The sequence below is a fragment of the Benincasa hispida genome, chromosome 7, assembly GCF_009727055.1.
Source record: "Benincasa hispida cultivar B227 chromosome 7, ASM972705v1, whole genome shotgun sequence".
NCBI lineage: Eukaryota > Viridiplantae > Streptophyta > Magnoliopsida > Cucurbitales > Cucurbitaceae > Benincasa > Benincasa hispida.
The window spans coordinates 50,620,947-50,643,721 of NC_052355.1; the positions used below are offsets into that span (position 1 = coordinate 50,620,947).

Genomic DNA, 22,775 nt, shown 5'->3' on the forward strand with positions numbered 1-22,775 from the left:
ATTTAAACGTAGTACACAATTAAAAAAAACCTATTTTTGTCATTATTTTTCGTCTAACCCTATTTTTTTTTAATAATTATTAAAATAACATTTTTTTAAAAAAAAAAATATGAGGGTGGATACATATTTTCCTTCTTTCCTTTTTTTTTTTTTTTTTTTTTTTTTGAAAATAAGATTTGTAAGCTATATCTTTACTTGCTAACCTTCCCAGTGACAGATCGGACCAAAGGTATTTTTGGGCTTCAAAGATGGGCCTAAAGATCGAGAATTTGGGCCTCTTCTGGTCCGGAAGCCCATTATGACAGATCGGCAGCGAAAAACCTCAGTTATCCGTCTGTTTGGCGAGAGAGAAAAACCAGAGATTTGGCTTTGCGGGGAAGAAAATGGCTCCGAAATCCAAAGACAAGCCAAAGGCATCTCCGTCTTCTCAGCCGCCTCCCCCCATCGAAGATCAATTCACTTCTCTGAACAGACATATCCAGCGTTCCGAATTTTCACAAGCCGTCAAAGTTGCAGATCAAAGTTAGTCTTCTTTTCTCGAACAATTTGTTCCATTTCTCTTTACTTTTTCATTCATGTAACTCACATCTGTTGAATTATCTCACAGTTCTTTCAATTGCTCCTGGCGACGAAGACGCCCTACGATGCAAAATCGTAGCCTTGATCAAGGATGATAGAATCGATAATGCTCTTTCAGCAATTCAATCTTCTCAGAACACTGACTTCAGCTTCTTCAAGGTAGAATGGATTTTACGAATTACCTAGGCTGTTTTAAAATGGATGAATCGAGCATTTTGGGGGAAATTGTTTGTTAGATTATATTTTTGAGGCACGTGGATCTCTTAGCCCATTTTTAGTGACTTCATGAAATTACTTGATGCAGCTGAAAACAGTAGTCAGAAGAAAATGAAACTAATAACTAATTAAACAAAATGCAACATTGTAATAATGAATTAAAATGGTAGAAGGATGCTTTCATTTTGTTTTGTTTCTGATTTTGTTGGGAGTGTTGAGCCTTCTGACTTTATCAACTTGACTGAAATTACGGTTAAGTAGCAAGAGAAGATATAGCTCGAGTACCTAAGATTAACATCTTCGTTCAACGTTGTCTTCTTGTTTACTTTAGATAAGCTTTTCAATCTGGATTGGTTGGCTTGCAGCTCTTGAAGTTAAGTAAAGAATAATATGTAAGCATAAAACTGATTGGATTTTCCAGGATCCTTCTAGTAGACTACATTGCAGTTGTTGGTTTGATGTAAATTTCAAACGAACTCACTGGTAAATGGGGATGTGAAACTAATGTCTTTTATCTATTGAGAGGAAAATGAAATTCGTCTAATTCAAATATTGAGAATTATGCTCCCTTAAATACAAAATAGCTCACATGTGCATACATGCACGGCAACAGTAAATAATGAGAAATAACAGTAAATACATATACCGTAATATCTTTTGTTCAACCTGTTTCTGTTTTAATTTATGTCTTTGTTCTGGTTTCTTTTCCTTGTCAAAATTAAGGAGTTTCCACTATCAAATTCTTAAAAAACCCTCAATTACTCTTTAAGACCAAACGAAACTTGATTTATTCTTTTTATCTTTTTTCTCTAGATTCGTGCAATCGTGTAAGTGTGCCCCCACACAACCAACTAACTCATTTTATGCTGTTTACATTTCTTTTTAAAAAATAGGCATACTGCCTATACAGGCAAAATAAGTTAGATGAAGCTTTGGGTTCCTTGAGAGACCAAGAGAGAAACTCAATGACGATGCTATTGGAATCCCAGATCTTATATCGTTTAGGAAAAATGGATGCTTGTGTGGACACTTATCAGAAGCTCGCAAAATCAAAGATTGATTCTTTAGAAATAAATTATGTTGCAGCTTTAACTGCAGCTGGGCGGGCCTCTGAAGTAAAAGGAGCCATGGAGGCTCTTAGGGTGAAAGCTACCAGTAGCTTTGAGTTGGCATATAACACTGCATGTTCCTTAGTTGACATGAACAAGTATACAGATGCAGAACAACTGTTATTGTCAGCTCGAAGGTAATATGTTTGTACATATTTGTTTATAAAAACAGTTCGTTTCTAGTTTTTGGTGTTCAATGGTAGCATGACAGACAATTGACTAAGTATTTGAGTTTCTAGTTTTTGGTGTTCAATGGTAGCATGACAGACAATGACCAAGTATTTGAGTATCAATTTACATACATATTTAACACTCTACTGTTACTAGTTGTTAGAAACGTTTTAAGTGGTTGTACTGCATCTTTCTTTTACTTGAAGTTCTTCATTTATCCTTAAAATTAGTTTTCCTTTAAACTAACGTTTCTGGTTCTACTTTGCATACTTTTATCAGAATTGGTCAAGAAACGCTCATGGAAGAGAATTTGCCTGATGAAGATATTGAGATTGAGCTAGCCCCAATAGCTGTCCAACTGGCATACTTGCAGCAGGTAACTTCATTGACAAAATGAATGTTTTTTACTTTTCCTTGAGCACTTGACGTATTCAATCATGTAATCCCAATTTATCTATTAATCAGCTTCTTGGTCACACGTCAGAAGCCTCTGAAGCTTACAAAGACATCATTAATCGAGATTTGGCAGATGAATCTTCGCTTGCAGTGGCAGTGAACAATCTTATTGCATTGAAAGGTCCAAAAGATATTTCCGATGGCCTTAGAAAACTCGATAAGCTAAAAGAGAAAGATGCACCAAACTTCCGACTTGCTCGTGGACTTGAACCAAAGATTTCTCAAAAACAAAGGGAAACAATATATGCAAATCGTCTCCTTCTCCTTCTCCATGCTAATAAGATGGATCAGGTTAATTTATATCCTGCATTTTCTTTTGAACTTTATACCTTTCTGCAATTTTGTGGATGCATAAATGTTTAAAATGAGCTATTGATTGGTGGGTTGAGATGCCCGGGTGCATCTCCTGATCTCGTGTCTTGTATTGTTCCCTTTTAAGTACACATCTCTTGTACTTTCTTTTTATGCATTAATAAAAAGTATGGTTTCTTTTCAAAAGAAAATGAGCTATTGATTGGTGGGAATAAAAATCTCGTTGTAGCTGCATATTGATTATTATTGTGCAGAAATTTTGTGGATTGAATCTGCTTGAAAGACCCCTTTTACATGTTCCAGGCTCGAGAAATGGTTGCAATGCTGGCAGAGATGTTTCCAAACAGCGTGACCCCTGTACTGCTTCAAGCGGCTGTATTAGTAAGAGAGAATAAAGCTGGGAAAGCTGAAGAAATTTTGGGTCAGTTTGCTGAAAATTTCCCAGATAAGTCCAAGTTGGTTCTCCTAGCAAGGGCGCAGGTTGCTGCTGCTGCAGGCCATCCTCATATTGCATTCGAGTCCCTTTCTAAGATACAGGATATTCAGCATATGCCTGCCACCATTGCCACACTTGTGTCTCTCAAAGAACGTGCTGGAGATATTGATGGAGCGATTGCCGTGCTCGACTCTGCAGTCAAATGGTGGTCAAATGCCATGATTGAAGACAACAAGCTTGATGTTGTATTGCAGGAAGCAGCTTCCTTCAAGCTAAAGCATGGCCGCGAAGAAGATGCTGCCAAATTATACGAAGAGCTTGTTAAAAGTCATGGAAGTATAGAAGCATTGGCTGGATTAGTCAAGACAGTGGCTCGTGTTGATATTAAGAAGGCAGAAACTTATGAGAAGCAATTGAAGTCGTTACCAGGGTTGAAGGAGGTTGATGTGGAGAATCTGGAGAGGACTTCCAGAGCAAAACATGTTGAGAGTGCTGCTGATCTTGGAGCATCTGATGCATACATGGTGGATAAAAACAAGACCAAATCAAAGAAAAAGAGAAAGAGAAAGCCAAGATATCCTAAAGGTTTTGATCCTGCAAATCCAGGTCCTCCCCCTGATCCAGAAAGGTGGCTTCCTAGGAGAGAGAGATCGAGCTATAGACCCAAGCGAAAAGATAAGAGGGCTGCCCAGGTGAGAGGTTCCCAAGGTGCAGTGGTTAGAGAAAAACACGAAACTGGTGTCTCTGGAGCCAGTTCCAACAATGCAAATTCGAAATCTAACCAAGCAACGAGTTCGAAAGGGACCAACCAAAACACGGGCTCTGAACAATCCAAGCATTCATCAAAGTCTTCGAAAAAGAAGTCTAGGAATTAAACTAAGAAATCCTGGTTCAAATTTTGGGATTCTTTTTTCTTGGAGAATCTGGTATTTGAACAATTTATGTTATATGTTTTAGTGAGCATTCTAAATACTTTATCACAACATCAGCGACAGTTTTCTTTGAATCAAGATCCAACGATTTTAACAGTGGAATTCAACATGTTTATGAGACCCACTTCAATTCTGTAGCTTTTGAGTTAAATCTTATTCTCAGGATGTTGCTTGAACTGGGAGACAAGATTTCCATAGAAGTTTCAGCTTGAATTACTTGAAGGAAACTTCGTAGCTTGCATGTGGAGGAGATGCTTCTTCGTGCAATGCAAGAAAGAAAAGGTCTGACTTGACTCCCAAGTTGCGACTGAGAAAGCTTTGATATATTTAATACATTAATTGATAATTGCATTATGTTTTATGGTTTTTCTTTTTTGTTTTTTTACATTATGTGAGATGGAGATTGAACTTCAAACCAAAAGATTTATGCTAGCTTTTATAGCTTGTTTTTACCAATTCTTGAGAAAGTTTAGTCCATTCAAAGTTTTTTTGAGTCTTTTAATATGACAGCTTGATCTCAAATTTTAAGAGGGTATCTCTGTTCCTTGCATGAATATTAGGGGTGAAAACGGTTCGATTCGATTTGACCAAATTGAACCGAATCGAATTTTCTAATATGTGAAATCTAATCGAATCGATTTATTGGTTCAAATCGAACCGAATCAAACCATATATATATGGTTCGGTTCGGTTTCAAATTCGTTTTTGGTATTTTTGAAAAATTTATGTTATATTTTTTTAAATTAAAAAATGGTTTGATTTGGTTCGGTTTTTAATTTGGTTTTGTTCTTTAAATTAAGAACGGTTCGGTTTTAAATTCGGTTTTACTCTTTTTACATATATATATATAGTTAAAAACGGTTTGGTTCGGTTTCAAATTCGATTTTCGAAATCGAACCGAATTAATTTGATTTCAAAATTTCTTCAAATCAGTCCGAACCATATTTTTCGGTTTCATTGAGTTTTCAGTTCGGTTCGATTTTTGTGGTATAAATGGCTACCATTAATGAATATGATTAATATTTTATTATTTCAATTAAAAAAGAAAGCTTGGGATTTGACTACCTCATCAAAAACAAAGGACCATTTTTTTTTTTTTTTGTTTGTATTGAAATTGATCGGAGAAAATTCAAGACAGATGAGAAAATGGGACCCTTTACCTACCTATTGGATTTGCTATGGAAACAATTGAGCAAATACCATTCAAACTATGCCAATCTTATCCTCCAAGTTATCCCAACAGAATCTCTTCCAACTTCTGTCTATATTTATTAAAATAACCAACTTTTCTTACCCAACCAAATTTAGTTTGTCTGAGTTTACTTTATTTTTTGGATTGAATTTTTCCAATTGTTTTCCATTTTACACAACTACCCTTTTCATCCATATTTTTCATGCATACTTTGCTAGAATATGATAATACCAATAACTGCCCATATATATATATATATATATAAAATGCTATATCTGTAAGGAATCTTTCTTGCAAACTTATTACGACGTTAATTTCTAAATAATGTAGTGTTAGGTAAGATAAAAGAAAAAGTAAATAAAATTAGAAAACCCATAATTGTTCCTCAAAAAAAGAAAAAAAAGACCCCATAATTGACCATGATTCCATTGTCAAACTTCAATAGGTTTTAATAAAAGTGTTTCCATCTCTTTCTAAATTGAGATTTTTCAAAGGAAGGATGTATGCCAATTACTATGGAGCTAAGTGTCACTATCACACTTGAAGTATTGTGACCCCAACATTGTAGACAGTATAGTGGTGACACCCAAGTGTCAACACATCAGGCAAAGACTGAGGGTCGAGAGAACTGTCGTGATGTAACCGAGGAGGACCGTGCATCATCCAATACACCAAGTTAAATTGGCAAGCATGCCAGGTTGAGCAACAAGTAAGAAGACAAACATTAGTGTCATCAATGTTGTCAGTGACAAACTCAGTAGGGACCATATGGAACCCCGAGCCATGACATCGGGTTTCGTAGTAAGTTTTGACGATCGGCTTCGAAGTTAGATGCTTATTGATGAAATATGCAAGTACGTTGAATTTCATGTCGATCGGAGCTTAAATGGATGCTATACATTGGCGAGTGACTCCTAGCCAAATCAATGTCAAAATAGGCCAGTAGAGCACAGTAAGTGTTATAATACCTCGACAAGCCTTAATAAGTGCCTGAATCACCTGGTAAGCCCCAATATAGTGTTTATGCTTGTTTTGAACCAACGAAGGGTTCAAACTCATCCAAGTAATATTCCAAATCGATGTAGAAATATGCTTTTGGGAACAAAGATGATGTAGAGAGATGCAATGTTGCATTGTGATGGCCTTAACCTAATATATGAGCAATAGTGAGCCTCATAACTTGGCTTGGAGTAGAGGTAAGTCGGTTAGAGTTCGCGTATGAGGGAAAATACATATACAGACGATGTGTATGACTGAATAAAGTTCAGCTTCGCAAGAGTTAAGTTCGGTTGAGGATGAAAGATTCTCGCTTAAGGTCCAAAGAAGCTTTAAAGAGTCGAGCAAAAAGTAGATTGATACTTAAGTTTCCTTTAAGATTGATTATGATCGAGTATAAATTATGGTACCACATAGTTGGAGAAATACGATCATGACACTAAGCTCACTTTGGCATTTTTTTACTTAATTTAACAAGTTAGTCTACATACTCAAAGTTATACTAGTTATATGTTAACGATCAATGAAAAAAACCAAAATAAAAAATAGATATTTATAATTTTCAAGATTCTAACGCATTTATTTTATATAAACGTTTTAAAACTGATGTGTATTTGACAATTTCTTTTAGAAAATTTACAATTTTATTTTAATATAAACTTTTAAACTTTAAATTTTAGATTATACCATACTTTTTTTTAATCAATACTATTGTGGTTCCTATACTTTGAAATTTGTTCAATTTTAGTCAATGTACTTTCAAGAAATCTTAAATTTAGTCTCTCTTACTTGTTTATGGTTGATTTCTAATATATATATATATATTTTTTGTTATTTATTAACATTTTCACTATAAGTTTTGATACTATATTTTCATATTATATTTTCTTGCATAGACATTATTATTATTACTATTTAACCAATTTATTTTTTTTTTCTGATGAACACAAATAATTTATTGCTATTTAAAAAAAAAACATTAATTTATTTCCCAATTTAAGCGCGTGGGAGACGAGAGAGAGATAAACAAAGGTATAAGCGCGTGGTTAAACGGCAGTTGGAATTTGAAACTGAACCTAAATAAGAGGAGATTGGCCCACAAATTCCTCCAAAGCAAAAACAACCGTTAGATGAAAATCCAACGGTGGAAAAGAAAACAAAGTAGAGAAAGGCGGATATAGAGAAGGAGGCGCCAATTAGGGCTCCGTCTCCCGCCACATTTAGGTTGCCCTTAAACAGAATCCTCTCTTAGGTAACCGACACGTGTCCTTCTCACCGCTTTTTTCTTATTTTTCTAACTTTCTTTTTCCCCCTTTTTCATCTCCTCCCCCGTTTCACAATCTCCCCTCGAATCTGCATCTTCTCCAATTCTCTCTCTCTCTCTCTCTCTCTGGTTGAATTCTCCCATTCGTTCAAAGAGCTTGCGGCAGCTTATTAATCCCATTTGCAGTATTCCAATTCAGTAAGCTACGTTTGTGGGGCATTCGATTCCGCCAGATTTCGCCTTTCTTCATTGCATTTCTTAGGGTTTCCTCTTTCTTCTTTCATTTGTTTCTGTTCCTTTTGATTTCCATTCTGTTCTCATCTTCTTCCTTCGTTTTGTTGATCTGAAGAAAAAAAAATTTTAAAAATTTTAAAAAATTTTAAAAAATTAAAAAAGATAAATTATTGTAGTGTGTGATTGTTTTTTCTTTCTTTCTTTCTGGGTATATTTTGGTGTCGTTGTTTCCTTAGTAGTTCCCCTTTTGTTCATTCACCTGTGTTTCGATCTGGGTTTACCTTATCATCGAGAGAAAACTCCGTGAAATTTTGGTGTGCTGTGTTTTTTTTTGCTATCCGAAATTGAGAGTTCTTTTTCTCTTCTTTTAGGTGGGATCTTTTCTACTAGATTTTCCCCCCCTTTTTTACCTTCTTTTTCTTGACACTGGAAGATATTAGGAAAATATTACTTGTAATGGCCTTGAATTTTTCGCATCGACCCATTTTCCCCCCATATCTTACGGAGGAGAATTTGGTTTCTTCGGTGAACATTTCGAGGGGTTTTGTTGTCGATGGTGTTTCCGAGAGGAATTCTGATGTTTATGGGACGTCCTGGCTGATTAATCGGGAGCTCGTGGATTGCCTTAATTTTTTAGAGGATACCTGCGATGGGGGTGGGTCGCGAGATCGTGTCCGGGGGGATGTTTTGGATCTCTTGCCATCAGATCCGTTTGGTATGGATATAAGTACCACTTTTACAGCGATCACAGGCTTGCTTGATGATCTGAATGTAGACTATGGTGGTGGATATGGAAGAGATGAGAGAGTCCCGGTTGATGGGTGTTATGAGCTTTTTGCTGGATTGAACTACATTTGGACCAATGCTTTTAGGTTCCAAGCATTTCCCCTTCGAAATGAAGGAATTCTTCCTAGTACTGGTCAGCTGGGGGGATTCGACGTGTGGTCAGATGAGAGAAAAGCAGGTGGTGCTTCCTGCCATTCTGATCTTGAATTACCATATCTTGTGGATATAATTCAGACTCTTGGTATTGAACCTGAATTTTCAGGAGATGGATTCAGTTCGTGGTCCGATGGGATGAAAGCAGGTGGTTTATCCTGCCATTCTGATCCTGAATCGCGATATGGTGTGGATACATTTCAGAGTCTTGGTATTGAACGTAAAATTTCTGGAGATGGATTCAGTTCGTGGTCTGATGGGATAAAAGTAGGTGGTTTATCCTGCCATTCTGATCCTGAATCACCATATCTTGTGGATACATTTCAGACCCTTGGTATTGAACCTGAAATTTCTGGAGATGGATTTAGTTCGTGGTCTGGTGGGATAAAAGCAGGTGGTTTATCCTGCCATACTGATCCTCAATCATCATATGTTGTTGATACAATTCAGACCTTTGGTATTGAACCTGAAATTTCTGGAGGGGGATTCAATGCGTGGTCTGATGGAAGAAAAGCAGGTGCTGTATCCTTCCATACTGATCCTCAATCATCATATGCTGTGGATACAATTCAGACTCTTGTTACCGAACCTGCAATCTCTGGAGGGAGATTTGGTGCGTGGTCTGATGGGATAGAAGTAGGTGGTTTATCCTGCCTTGTTGAGCCTGAAACACCACCATATGTTGTGGATACATTTCAGACTCTCGGCATTGAACCTGAAATTTCTGGAGGGGGATTCAGTGTGTGGTCTCATAGGAGAAAAACAGGTCCTTTTTCCTGCCATACTGATCCTCAATCATCATATGTTGTGGAGGCAATTAAGACTTTTACTATAGAATCTGAAATTCCTGGAGGGGTATTCGTTGAATGGTCTGATGGGAGACAATCAGGTGCTGTATCCTGTTTTACTGATCCTGAATCACCACCATATTTTGTGGATACATATCAGACTCTTGGTACTGAACCTGAAACTTCTGGGTTGCAACCTGTAGTTCCTCATGAGGAAGACCGTGTCTCTTCTGATGAAAGTGGACCTCCTCATGCAGCTTTAAATTTTGTGCTTGGTTATCTTGGCACGCGGGAACTACTTGTTGTTGAATCAGTTTGCAAGTCCCTGCAGTCAACTGCGGAAGGGGACCCTTTCTTTTGGAAAAACATTAACATATGTGGAAAGCTGGATGTGAAAATTACAGACGATGTTCTCTTAAAATTGACTAGCAAGGCTCAAGGTGGTCTGGAAAGTCTGAGCCTTGTAAACTGCGTAATGATAAGTGATGATGGTCTCAACGAGGTGCTTCTCAAGAATCCTAAGGTCACAAAGGTAGGGAATACAGTTTTGCACCGTTACTGTACAAAAGCTTCCTTTTTTTTTAAAAAAAAAAATATAAATTTCAATAGTCTTTAGATTCTAATAATTTTACTTCTTTTCTGTAGTTATGTGTTCCAGGATGCACAAGACTCACCATTGGAGGCATTGTTGATAATTTGAAGGCCTTCAAGTCGAGAGGTGGACCAGGAATAAAACATTTAAGTATAGCTGGAATGTACGGTGTAACAGAAGTCCATTATAAAGAGTTGGAGAAACTGTTAGTTGGCATTGAGAACTTAACTCACCCAAATACTCCTCAGCCTCGATTTTATCGAGGAGGTGAACCACGTTTTCCATCAAGCAATGGTGGGCGTGTCATTGACATAGAAAGATGCCCAAAATGTATGAATATGAGGATCGTTTATGACTGCCCCGTGGTTGGCTGCAAGGGAATAAAAGAAGGTGACACCAACACTGATGCCAACACGCCGAGATGCAGGGCATGCACCCTTTGTATAGCACGGTGCAATTGGTGTGGACGCTGCATCGATGAGACAGTACACGAGGAAACATTTTGTCTGGACTTGCGTTGCATTGATTGTGGGAAGGAGATATCGAAATGTGAATAAGAGGGGGGAAGGCGAACTGGGTTCTTCCATCCTTAGTCAAGAGATTTCCAGCCTTGCTTCTTGGTTAAATATTATATGTGCATGGTAAAAATTTTCAGATTAGTTCTCGCCAGAAACCCAGAACAGCCAATGATGGTAGGATTGACTGGCAGTTTCAATCCAAATGTTGGATTTTTTTTAGACTTTTGAATGAAGCCAAAGAAAAAAGGAAAAAAAAAACAAAAAACAAAAAGCTCCAAGTATCTGAATTGGTGCCATGGTTCTGGAAATTACTCTCGATTGTTGAATTGGCGTCTCAACTCAGAATGTTCAACCGTTGATAAAAGTCTGGAGAGAAGGTGTCTTTTTCTGTAGGATTTAGTTGTCTTTATTCATTACGTCCTGTTTCTGGTCATTGTGGTGGTTCTTCAGTATGTCAAGTATTATTATAGTAGTTGATATTTGCGTCAGTTATTAGTTCATGTATTCATCTGTGTGCTTTGTTCCTTCCCTCTTTAATTTCTAGCAACTCCTTGTGTTGGTGTTAGAACTTAGACGTCGTATTTTTACTTTTAATATGTTGTGGGGATCTTAGTGTCATCTTGTTGGGGTGTTTCAATAATGAAATGAATGAAGTTGAACATTCCTATGATCAATTCCTCAAGTTTCCATTAGAATTCATCTTTATTACTCTCTGATTTTTCAATTTACAGCACTTTGAATGTTACATATGTACACTTTCTTAGACAATTTATTTTATTTTATTTTTTATTAGTTTTTTGAGTTCACCTTGGAGTGTGATCTGGACTATGCTCGGCTTATTTTATAACTTTGTTTTAGTTTTCTAATTTCACGTTGATTTAAACCCCTTGCCTCTTTGTAGAGAATAATATGATAGATAAACAAGTCGAGTTATATTATTTTATTATATTTTAAAGAGTGCTCTGATTTAATGAAGGTTCTTTTATTTTCTTTTCGTTTCTTTAATAATAAATAATGTTAGAAATTTAGTGTACACTGCCTGTACTATGAAATTTAAACTAGAATTTGGTGTCATTCTGTCATTGAGTTGCCCATGCCTGAAGTGAATAAAAAAAATATGCCAAATAAACAAAAATTATATGATACAAAATTGAAATCTAAGAAACTTTTTTCTTGGAAATATTTCGAAAGTGATGCAAATATAGAGTGATCCATCTATTTATTATCCTTTTGCTTAGAGAAACAAAACTTTATTTTTGGGATGAAATCTAAAACTTACTCCAGTCATATTTTGGACGTATCAAAAACACAGTTCGTGAATACATCTATTTTCAGTCATATTTTGGATGTATCAAAACACAGTTTGTGAATACGTCTATTTTCAGTCATATTTTGGACGAGTTCGTGAATAAAAACATATACTTGATCCCTAATTTGTTTGGAAGAAGAGAAGAAGAAAACAGAAGAATCTGTAATGTAATATTATTAGAATTCATTCAGTCATATAAAGAAGAATAAAATTCCGTAATGTAATAATATTAGAATTTTGTAATGTAATAATACCAGAATTTTTATGCTCATTTCCTGGCTTCAGACATTCAGAGCTTAAGAAAAAGAAAAGAAAGTACAAGTGAAAAAATGGGAATTTAATTAGACAGTAAAATGATTCATTCCACTTGGATTAGGATTTTATGGGTCTTTTTTTCAAGATTTGTCAGATTTCTTTCGCAATTCTTTCATCCATTTGAAGCCCAAGATTGTCTTCCTAAATTTTCCCTTTTCTGAAGACCCATCTTTGTTCTTCTTCTTCTCATTTTCTGACGAAGATGATGGTGGAGGGTCAGGGTTGTTATCCCATTGATCTGCCCAAGACAGACCACCATCTAAACCCATTCTTCTTCCTTTTCCTTTCTTTTTCTCAGCAACTTCTCCTGGCTTTCATCAAAATCTTGGATTTTTCAACATAAATTTACTTACTAGTTTCTAATTATGGATGGTTGTTTATTTTTAGAGAGCACAATTCTGGTTTGACCGAAGAATTTGGCTAAACTGAGTGGATCAAGACTTGGTCCACCCTTGTTCTTAAAGACGCAACAACCTTGTCCGTAGAAACATGTTTTCTTTATAAAGAAACAATCTCCAACCATTTCATTCAGGTGGAACTCTAATCGAATCCACAACAACATTGTTCTTCCTAAGTTACAGTACAATAAAAAAAAATGTGAATAAATGATTCACAATACCACCTTGAAAGCGAGATCGGGTTGGAGGATTCTGAAACCAACAACAAATTGAAGAAAAGGGAGTTTTTTTTTTTTTACTCGTCATCGCAATCATCATTCTTGTAAGAAACAAGGGTGTCCACTTTATGAATCTGCAAGAACACCATTCAAAAGTTAGTTTACTGGCAATGAATCAAGATTAGCTGAAACAAATAAGTTTGATATTTCTGCACGAAGTCCCATTCCCTCACCTTTGTGTCAAAAGAATGCAGCTTCACCATTTGTGGATTAGCAATTAGTTTAGGGTCACTCTCTATCCAAGTAAATGGAACAGTAAGATCTTTATCGGTGTATGCTAACACATCAAACACACCTGAGACAACAAAATACATCATAGAACACTTGATTGAGCAACATGGATCATATCAGTTTAAGAAACAGCTTTCCCCTAAAGAGGTAGAACAAGTGAGAGGGTAGAAGGTGATGACCTTAATGAACCAACTATGAAGGTGGCCAGTTAAAAAGAAAAGAGCTCACACATCTAGATTATCTTCTAAGACACTCGCAAATCATCATAAATTAATGATTTCCTTTTTAGAATGTAAAAGAGGGGTATTGATTCTTAAATCCCATAAGAAAGATAAATCTATGCCTGGCCATTCAAGCTATGTTCAAATCAGCTACTAAAGGTAAATGATTTCATGCTAGAACTTAAATGACATCACACTGATTCATAACTCAGCCTAAAAACATAAGCCTTCGCACGTCAAACCAATCCCCAACAACATAACAAATGACACATCAGGCAGGCAAGTGATGATTGAAGCAAAACTTACAGGGTTGTGCATAATGGTTTCATAATGGAAACTAGACATCTCATGGACTCAGAACACGGTCAAAACAATATCATATTATGTTACACCAATCCCTAAGATAATAAATTTTACCAAAACTTACAGGGTTCATCTAGGCAGGGCAAGTAGGTGATGCTTGAAGCAATCTGTCTCATAATTGCTTGGATCTCCCTCATTATTTCTTTATCGCTCTTTTCCTTCGACACACTGCAACAACATCATCTAATCAACACAAAACCCAGAAATTTAAGAAAGGGGAAGAGAAATATTTTGTTGAATTTGTTACCCTTTCTCCAACACCTCTCCATCAGTTTCAATTCTGAAATTCCACCTCTCAAGGACCTCATTGTTGGATTTGCTCATTATAACTAGCACAACCCTTTGTAACTTCCCAGCTTCCAGCCATTCTAAAACCAATTTCACAATTCAAAAACTTCTCAATAAACATAATTCTCAGGAAAGTATAAATCACACTACAATCTGGTATACTGCAAGAGGAAAAAAGAAAAATACAATACTGAACTGTTGGATAGTGCAAATCTTTCATTAAGGGTAAGGGAACTAACCAGAAATCTGAGCAGTTAGATTAGAAATGAAGGTCTTAACACCTTCATCTTGAGTAAGCAACATAGGAAGTCCATATTTCTTAACCCTAACAAAACTTTCTTCCGGATAAAGCCCACGATTGTAAAGAATGCTACACAGTTACAATCGAATCAACATCGCTTGTAAGTGACAAAATACAAATATAAATGATCACAAAAAAAAAAAAAAAAAAAAAAAAGAATAGAGAAAGCACACCCAGCATAAAAAAATATTTGCAGCATACCCTAAACGGGAAATTTCAAGAAAACGAAAAAGAATAAATCAGCCGAGGTTATACATCGATAATCAACCGAATTGAACAGAAAATTCCTATAAATATACCAAAGAACTCGCTGACAATCGCCGCAGAACCACGAAGAGTGATAATGTCTTTGGTTGCTGTTTTCGAAGCCATACCAAATCTTCAACCTGAAAAAATCCCCAAAATTTCTTGGACTGAGCGGATTTAGGGTTTGTAATCGATACAGGGGAAACCAAATTCGAAAGAGAAATCGGACTGAAGGAATCAAGAAATCAAATGGACGAAAAGAAAAATGAGTGAATCTGAGAAATTTTGAGAACTTGGAAATGCAGGACGCGACTAAAAGGAAAATATGAAGGGTTCGTCTCCTAAAGAACCTTGAGTGGAAAGGCAACGGCTATTTCATCCAAAATCCAACGGTAACATTTCAAAAATTTGCGCCGTTATCTATCTTTTAAAATGGGCGATATCTATCGTTAACGCCTTAACGGTAAGAAGTGGGACCGGAAGCCGGCGCCCTGTATTCCCAAATTGCCCTCATTCTGAAATTTCTGAAAACTATTGTATCAGATAAATTAAATTAAAATTTTTTCTCATGAAAAGCTAAGATTAAAGAACAAATTGCAAAAATCAGTCTCTAACAACATTTTTCTTTGAAGCCCAATCTCTTGCCATGCAATGTTTGATAATTCATTAAACACATAAAAAAATATTTTATGGAAAAAAAAGTAAATTTATATCCATTTTCAAAATTTAAACACCCACTAAAAATGGATAATGATATGACAATTTTAAACCAAAAGAAAGTTGGGAGATGAAAAATACAAAGCTCATCCAAATCGAATGAAAAGCTTGTAGCACTTTTAAAAATCTAATTTTTAATTTGATGTAATTGAACATTGTGATAAACGTTAGATTGTTTTAAAACAAAATAAAAAGATTTTGAATTACATATATATATATATATATATATATATATGTATATTCTTGAATATTAATTTAAAATCAAAGTTGAGATGGCCGAGTTGGTCTAAGGCGCCAGATTAAGGTTTTGGTCCGAAAGGGCGTGGGTTCAAATCCCACTCTCAACAAAAATGTATTTGTATATTTTTTCACTTAATTTCTGAAGGTTTGTTTTATCGGTGGGAAATATGATTTAAGTTTGGATGAACTAACCAAATAGATTTTGTCATGCAGTTAAATGAAGTAGCCTTTTCATCCCATCCACACCAGCACTTAATAGTCCACTAAGCATCCCGTTGGTTTAAAGTTAAGTCAGGAATCATTTTGCAAATGTGAAGAATTAAAGTGTATGTTTTGAAATCTTAGGGATCAAATAGATATCGACCCCAAACTTCAGGAACCAAAAGTGCATTTTGCCCTAAAAAAAAAAGAAAAATCCAAGACTTTCTCGAAGATAAAAAAATGTGCGTCAGGCGTGGCTTTGTAGAAATAGGCAGAATATGATTCCATACTTAATATGAGCAATACTTAGGTGCAGTTTTAGTCCATACTCCTCTTTTCTCTATACACAAAAAAATATAAAATTTTAATATATATAGTTTTTAACAATTTAATTGCCGGTAGGGTTGGTGCATGTCTTAGCAAAATTATTGTCTAAAATAATAAACCACAGTATAAACTTACAAACTATTGACATAATTACGATTTGATACTTTTAATATGAGCAATACTTATGTACAGTTTAGTCCATACTCCTCCTTTTTCTATTCCACTTGCAGATCAAAGGATAATCCCGAACAAATAGGAGTTCATAGTTAGCTCAGGATTAAGGTCAAGTTACATAGGTCATAGCTTTGAAATAGTCAATCTTAAATAGTAAACAGTGTTATAAAGTAAGAGTAACTAGTTTCGTGGTCCAATCTCGTACAAAACTTATTTGCACGGATGTCCCCACTCCTCATGTCATAACATGTACGGATTAGGATCACTTCATATGTAGCACTTTACAACTCTTTGTAACAACTACAGAGTAGGCCGCATCCAATAGTGTTACTAGAACAAGGCACCCAACCTTATTCATATACTATAGATCATTTTGACTATTTACTCGAACCTGATCCATTTGTATGTCTCCACATAAAATTCAAGTACTCATGTAATAGTCAAGGGACTTTAGGTTTATTGGATTTCGGAAAAAACAATGTATTCAATAGCAACTTATTGAATTTTCAGAATATGTTTTATTGTTTACAAACCACGAGTTTTAGGACATAAAACCCAACAACCCAATCGTTTAGAAGAAGCTCCGCGATCGTTTAGCTATCAGCCAGCTGAGTGAACTATCATATAGTATCATTCCACGATCGTCTAGTCTCTCTTCAACTTTCGTTTAGTAAATCTCATTCACTTGACAACCACCGTGAGAACTTGCCGAGAATAACAACTTTCTAAAATCTACTAAATTTAGGAAAACATTTTTTCTTTTATCTCACGGTTACCATGAAACCACCAATAACCTCCCACTTAATTGGTTATTAGAGAAAAAGAGATAATTATCCAATAATTAATTCAATATTATTATAAATATATATGATAACCAACTTACCATATTATATTTATAACCCATAGTTTTAATATTTCATCTCATGAAAACTATAAAACATAGCTCTTTTCTATTTCATAGCACTTAATGTAAATCCCATTTACATTAATCCTCCACTTGATGTATCTCATACATCACACGATCATATCATATATAATCGAATTATCTTTTGTCAATTTGAACATTTCAATTCAACACTAAGAACTGATTCTCAACTTGAATCCATTGAGTTACCAAGGGGACCTTATGAACCTGTAGCTCGAAGCTTCAATGGTACGTGAATAACTGACTCTTTAGTCACGGGATCCACCATCCATTAACTGTCAGACACTCCACTTAAAGACCGACAGCTGAACTCTCCTTACTACAGATATATTATATGTTCATATCAACCAATCAACAGTGTGATAAACTTCACAGATCACTCGTAAGTATAGTTGGGCCAATAACCGTTATGCCCTGTAGTTACATCTAACTCCTTAAGTATCACTGACCCTCTAATGAATATAAGTCATAGTTCTTCTATGACTGAGTTCTCTTCTTCCAAAGAGAAGTTGTGGCCACTATGTTCAAGACTCGGAATCAGCCCTTAAAGGAGCAATCTATTTACTTCCCCTGCTTTGGGGAAGAAGTGAATTCCATCTTGTGTAACTGAGTTCCCAGCTCCCAAATTAGATAAGTCCCCAAAAAGGTAGGCATGTTGAGTTGCAATCTGACAACTCTCACCCATACTAATCAAAGAACCGCCCTCAAAGGCAGAAGTTCCCAAAACACTCAGGATTGTGGCCATGTCACCTATTGTCGTTTAGGTGAGATATAATTCTCCAGTATCAACGGCGTTATATACAGAAACGAATCATCTCTGGTCCGGTCTTATACAAACTCTTTGTATAGGACACCCCCGCTTGCATGTCTCCACATGAATGGTCAGGATCTACCATCTGTAGTAGTTCACAACATTTGCAAACCTCTAAAAAGCGGCCCGTATCCGTAGTGTCACCAGAATCAGATATCCCTCCTTAATCCTTATACTACAGACCTATTTAGGTTATCACTTTAAGGCATGATCCACTTGTATATCTCATATACATGCTTAAGCTTACATACAATAACCATGGAGTTTTGTTTATTGGATATGAGTAAATGCCAGATAAAATAACTCTTATTTTATTCATAACAATATGTATAAATTACAAACTACGAGACTCCAGGAGAATTAGAACACCAATTCCAACACACCTATACCTTTATCACTTGTTAGTTATTTGGAGAGAATGTGGGAAGGGAGTTATAACTTCATCCCTTTCATTAACTTCAAATAAATTAATAACAAATATATAATAACTACTTTATTATATATACACTATATGTTATATCAAATATAACATATAGTCTATAATTGTATATTGCATCAAATACAACATAAACTATAATTTTTATTCTCTCTTAACTATATGTGACATTTAATATAAATCACATTTATATTAAATCCATTTATATGAATCTCATCTATATAAATAATATTTTGATCATATCCAAATATTTTATTCCTTTTAATATAAATCATATTTATATTTAATGACATGAATCTTATTCATATAATTGGTATTTGAATCATATTCAAATTTCTCTCATAATGTATCAAATACATTATAATTAATTATATCATATATCATTAATTCCCTCAAGTAATTTGAACACTGCAGATTAATCCAAAGATTAAATCCCCGTTGAGCTATAGTGGCGACCATATGGACCTGTACATTGAAGTTCCAATGGTATTCGGATAATTAACTAAACTCTTTAATTAAATTACCCAACACCTGTTAACTGTCGGTCATTCCATTAAAGATTGACAACTGCACTCTTCGCAATACAGATAAATTTCTGTGTCCATTGGATATAACCAATCAGCAGTGCGATGACCCTTCCTAAATTTCTCGTAAGTATAGCTTGGCCAAAATACCGTTTTATCCATATAGTTACATCTAACTCCTTAAGTACCACTGATTCCTCTAATGAACAATAAGTCATAGTCCCACTATGACCAAGTCCTCTCGGGCTAGAAGAGGATGTGGCCACTATGTTTAAGACCTGTAATCAACCCTTAAGGGAGCAATTTATCTACTTGCCCCTGCATTAGAGAAGGAGTGAGTTTCGTCTTGTATAGCTGAGTTCCCATCTCCCCAATCAGACGAATCACCAAAATGGTAGGCTTGTTGAGTTGGCAATCTGGCCACTCCCACCCATACAAATCAAAGGACCGCCTTCATGAGCAGAAGTTCACAACTCACTCAGGATTCGGGTCATGTCACCTATGGTCATCCTAGGGAAATGTACGTCTCGAATATTAACGGTGTTATATAAAGAGACTAGTCATTTCGTATTCTGGTCTTATACAAACTCTTTGTATAGAATAGCCCCGCTCGCATGTCTCCACATGAATGATCAAGATCAGTTCATTTGTAGCACTTTACAACACATGTAACACCTACAAAGCAGGTCATATACGTAGTGTCATCAAGATAATGTACCCAATCGTATCCATCTACTACAGACCATTTAGGTTATCATTTAAACAAGATCTATTTGTATGTCTCTATATACTTGTTTAAATTACATGAAATAACCTTGGATCTTAGTTTATTGGATTGAGTATATGCTTATAAAATAACATTTATTTTATTAACAACAATATGTTTATACAGAGCTTAAAAACTACGAGATTATAAAGAGATTTAGGATACCATTCCCAACATCATGGATGTCAAACTAATCAGGCATCTACTCTGCGGCTCACCCAACCAACTTGCCCTGTCTCTCAAGACCAAGGCAACTAGACCTCAATCCTCCAAACGCATGACAAAAAGGAGACACGTTAAGGAGTTTGATGTACGAATACAATAATGATGCTTCAATAAAATGAGCAAGAATCAGAAGCAGAACTGGCGTTGAAGCATGAAGAGACCCACTTAGACCTGAACCTCCCTCTTCCTGCCTTAGCCTTGCCCTCACCAGTCGATGACCCAATTGATCCAACACCACAAGATGAAATGCATGAGGATCAAATTGGTGAGACTCATAGCCCTTGTTTTCCCCCTCAAGCTCACCAATACTGCCTTCCTTCATCCCTTTACTACCGTTTATGTACGGGTTGAGTACAAGCAACACCCAACATACACAAGACCCAGTTAGGGAAACGCAAAAACCAACAACCTTCCACCAATGCAGCCACCCCCCAATAATTAAAGCCAATATGGTTGAACTTAAAGAATTCATCCAAGCCCAAATAAGACCAATGGTTGCATCTATGGAGGCACTTCACCTTCAACTAGCAACACTACAACACTAGAACGTGGCATTAAGGGACTACATGCACCAACAAACGAAGAGAAGCCAGAACTAGTTTAACTTCACAACTCAGTATATCAACCAGGTCATGATGGTAATGTTCACATTACCCTCTCTGTCGGCACATTTGGTCAGCCCATTACAATTCATGGATGACGACCTTACACCTGAACGCAGGGACGATATGCCAGCATCGTAAAGAATTTTGGGGGTGTTAGCTTGAATTTCTTTTTTTGATTAAATTCCTATCTTTTGTATACGTTTGATCAATGATGAATTCCAATGTATTCTTCCTTGCATTAACAAATGGAAATTAATCAATTTTTAATCCTTGCATTTGTCTTTCTGGATTCCTTTCTTGCTTTCTTAAATTACTCTAGTCTTGTGTCTTGCGTTGATACCTCGATGATATTGCTATTGTAAAAACCTACAAGTTTAAGTTAGGTGTTGGAAATCTCAAGTTCAGAACTTCTCTAAAAGTAAAACATATGTTTCATTTCCCACGTGCAAGCCTCAACTCAAAACTCAAACCTCCTTTTGAAAAATTTAAGACATTTTTATAGTTCTCTTTCAATAATGAGGACCTTGCAGATCTCAAAAATTTGGATCAAGCCCCAACATCTCTTTGTAAGACCAAGAGAAAATGTCCATGTATTCAGTGAGTTTACTCATATATTCGCCTTTCTCCTCACCAGAGAGAGATGAACTAATGAAAGTTGGGCACAACTCCTATACTATGCTAAGATTCACCTCTTTAAGTTCATCCACTATGGATTGACCACCAACCTCCAGACCTAGTGGAGCAACTTCCACATCCTTTTCGACCATTTCATTTTTAGACTCTTCAATGAGGGTACTGTTAGGGTTGATGCCCTAAATCTCATGAGTTCTATTGTTTGTGATTGTAATGTACAAACAATTTATTTATTTAATAACATATGCGATATTTTATTCGACATTTAGTAGCATTAACCAACGAAATCAATAAACTAACATGCAAGTTTACCGTATGTAGCTTAAATATGTATGTAGAGACATACAGGGGAATCATGTTTAAGTGATAACCTAAATGGTCTATAGTAGATGGGTAAGGCTAGATAACTTATCCTAGTGACATTACGAATACGACCTGCTTTGTAGATATTACAATTGTTGTAAAGTGCTACAAATGATATGATCCTGATCATTCATGTAGAGACAATGTGAGCAGGGGCATTCTATACAAATGGGTTTCTATAAGATTAGACCACGAAATGAATAGTCTCTTGACTTAGATTTCACCAGGATGACCATAGCTGACATGACATGAATCTTAAGTGAGTTGTGAACTCTTGCCTATAAAGGCAGTCCTTTGGTTTATATGGGTGAGAGTGGCCAGAATGCAGACTCAATAAGCCTACCATTTTGGGGATTCTTCTGATTGAGGAACTGAGAACGCAGCTTCACAAGATGGAATTCACTCATTCTCTAATGAGGTAAGTAGATAAATTGCTCCCTTAAGGGCTGATTCTGAGGCTTGAACAATTGGCGTTACACCCTCTCTTAGCCCGAGAGGGGTTTGGTCATAGTTAGACTATGACTTATTGTTCATTAGACGGATCAATGGTACTTGAGAAGTTAGATGTAACTATAGGAACAAAACGGTAATTTTGGCCCAACTGTACCTACGAGGAATTTGTAAAGGGTTATTGCACTGTTGATTGGCTGTATCCAATGGACATATAAATATATCTGTAGTGTGAAGAGTACAACTACCGATCTTTAGTGGAGTGACCGACAGTTAATGGATGTTGAATAATTTAACTAAAATATCATTGGAGCTTCAATCTACAAGTTCATAAGGTCCCCTCTGTAGCTCAACAATGATTATTGAGAATTAATTTTGGATTAATTTGAATTATTTAAATTAATTGAGGGAATTAATTATATGTGATATAATTAATATAATGAATTTAATACATTATAATATAAAATTTAATTTGAGAGGAATTAAATATTTGAATATGATTTAAATATTAATTATATAGATGAGATTCATATAATTAAATTTAGTATAAATGTGATTTATATTAAATTCCATGTAGTGTTGAGAGAGAAATAAATTATAGGTTATGTTGTATTTGAGACAATATAATAACTATAAATTATGTGTTATATTGATATAATATATAGTATAATATATATTATATAATAAAGTAGTT

The 22,775-nt window shown here is 35.6% G+C and overlaps 4 protein-coding genes and 1 non-coding gene across 6 annotated transcripts; 3 read left to right on the top strand and 2 right to left on the bottom strand.

Annotated features, from left to right (window-relative positions):
* The first annotated feature begins 335 nt into the window (after window positions 1-335).
* LOC120081725 (signal recognition particle subunit SRP72-like) lies at window positions 336-4,335 on the top strand. The gene is made up of 6 exons (XM_039036823.1): window positions 336-522; window positions 608-738; window positions 1,689-2,041; window positions 2,355-2,451; window positions 2,541-2,822; window positions 3,147-4,335. The coding sequence occupies exons 1-6, from the start codon at window positions 384-386 to the stop codon at window positions 4,152-4,154; spliced, it is 2,010 nt and encodes a 669-aa protein (XP_038892751.1). The 5' UTR covers window positions 336-383; the 3' UTR covers window positions 4,155-4,335.
* Window positions 4,336-7,708: 3,373 nt separating this feature from the next.
* On the top strand, window positions 7,709-11,408 carry LOC120081355. 2 transcript variants are annotated; one of them, XM_039036146.1, is made up of 3 exons: window positions 7,709-8,861; window positions 8,946-10,156; window positions 10,270-11,408. In XM_039036146.1, the coding sequence occupies exons 1-3, from the start codon at window positions 8,354-8,356 to the stop codon at window positions 10,771-10,773; spliced, it is 2,223 nt and encodes a 740-aa protein (XP_038892074.1). In that variant the 5' UTR covers window positions 7,709-8,353; the 3' UTR covers window positions 10,774-11,408. The 2 variants fall into 2 exon arrangements, with proteins under 2 accessions (XP_038892074.1, XP_038892073.1); XM_039036145.1 differs by having other exon boundaries at window positions 7,709-10,156.
* Window positions 11,409-12,254: 846 nt separating this feature from the next.
* LOC120081808 lies at window positions 12,255-12,649 on the bottom strand. Its single transcript, XM_039036977.1, has one exon. The coding sequence runs from the start codon at window positions 12,625-12,627 to the stop codon at window positions 12,439-12,441; it is 189 nt and encodes a 62-aa protein (XP_038892905.1). The 5' UTR covers window positions 12,628-12,649; the 3' UTR covers window positions 12,255-12,438.
* Window positions 12,650-12,966: 317 nt separating this feature from the next.
* On the bottom strand, window positions 12,967-15,011 carry LOC120081807 (mitotic spindle checkpoint protein MAD2). Its single transcript, XM_039036976.1, has 7 exons — window positions 14,738-15,011; window positions 14,628-14,640; window positions 14,377-14,510; window positions 14,097-14,217; window positions 13,914-14,017; window positions 13,208-13,329; window positions 12,967-13,108 (listed from the first exon to the last, which is right to left on the bottom strand). The coding sequence occupies exons 1-7, from the start codon at window positions 14,808-14,810 to the stop codon at window positions 13,052-13,054; spliced, it is 624 nt and encodes a 207-aa protein (XP_038892904.1). The 5' UTR covers window positions 14,811-15,011; the 3' UTR covers window positions 12,967-13,051.
* Window positions 15,012-15,667: 656 nt separating this feature from the next.
* TRNAL-AAG lies at window positions 15,668-15,748 on the top strand. Its single transcript has one exon. It is a non-coding gene; the product is annotated as a tRNA-Leu (tRNA).
* The last annotated feature ends 7,027 nt before the right edge of the window (window positions 15,749-22,775 follow it).

Excerpts from the sequence above, each read along its gene's own strand:
- LOC120081725 (XM_039036823.1), top strand. The coding sequence starts at position 384 with ATGGCTCCGAAATCCAAAGACAAGCCAAAGGCATCTCCGTCTTCTCAG. Across the intron at positions 2,042-2,354 it reads CTGTTATTGTCAGCTCGAAG|AATTGGTCAAGAAACGCTCA; the intron begins GTAATATGTTTG and ends TACTTTTATCAG. Across the intron at positions 2,452-2,540 it reads AACTGGCATACTTGCAGCAG|CTTCTTGGTCACACGTCAGA; the intron begins GTAACTTCATTG and ends TCTATTAATCAG.
- LOC120081355 (XM_039036145.1), top strand. The coding sequence starts at position 8,354 with ATGGCCTTGAATTTTTCGCATCGACCCATTTTCCCCCCATATCTTACG. Across the intron at positions 10,157-10,269 it reads AGAATCCTAAGGTCACAAAG|TTATGTGTTCCAGGATGCAC; the intron begins GTAGGGAATACA and ends TCTTTTCTGTAG.
- LOC120081808 (XM_039036977.1), bottom strand. The coding sequence starts at position 12,627 with ATGGGTTTAGATGGTGGTCTGTCTTGGGCAGATCAATGGGATAACAAC.
- LOC120081807 (XM_039036976.1), bottom strand. The coding sequence starts at position 14,810 with ATGGCTTCGAAAACAGCAACCAAAGACATTATCACTCTTCGTGGTTCT. Across the intron at positions 14,018-14,096 it reads GGAGAGGTGTTGGAGAAAGG|TGTGTCGAAGGAAAAGAGCG; the intron begins GTAACAAATTCA and ends ATGTTGTTGCAG. Across the intron at positions 13,330-13,913 it reads GCCCTGCCTAGATGAACCCT|GTGTGTTTGATGTGTTAGCA; the intron begins GTAAGTTTTGGT and ends TTGTTGTCTCAG.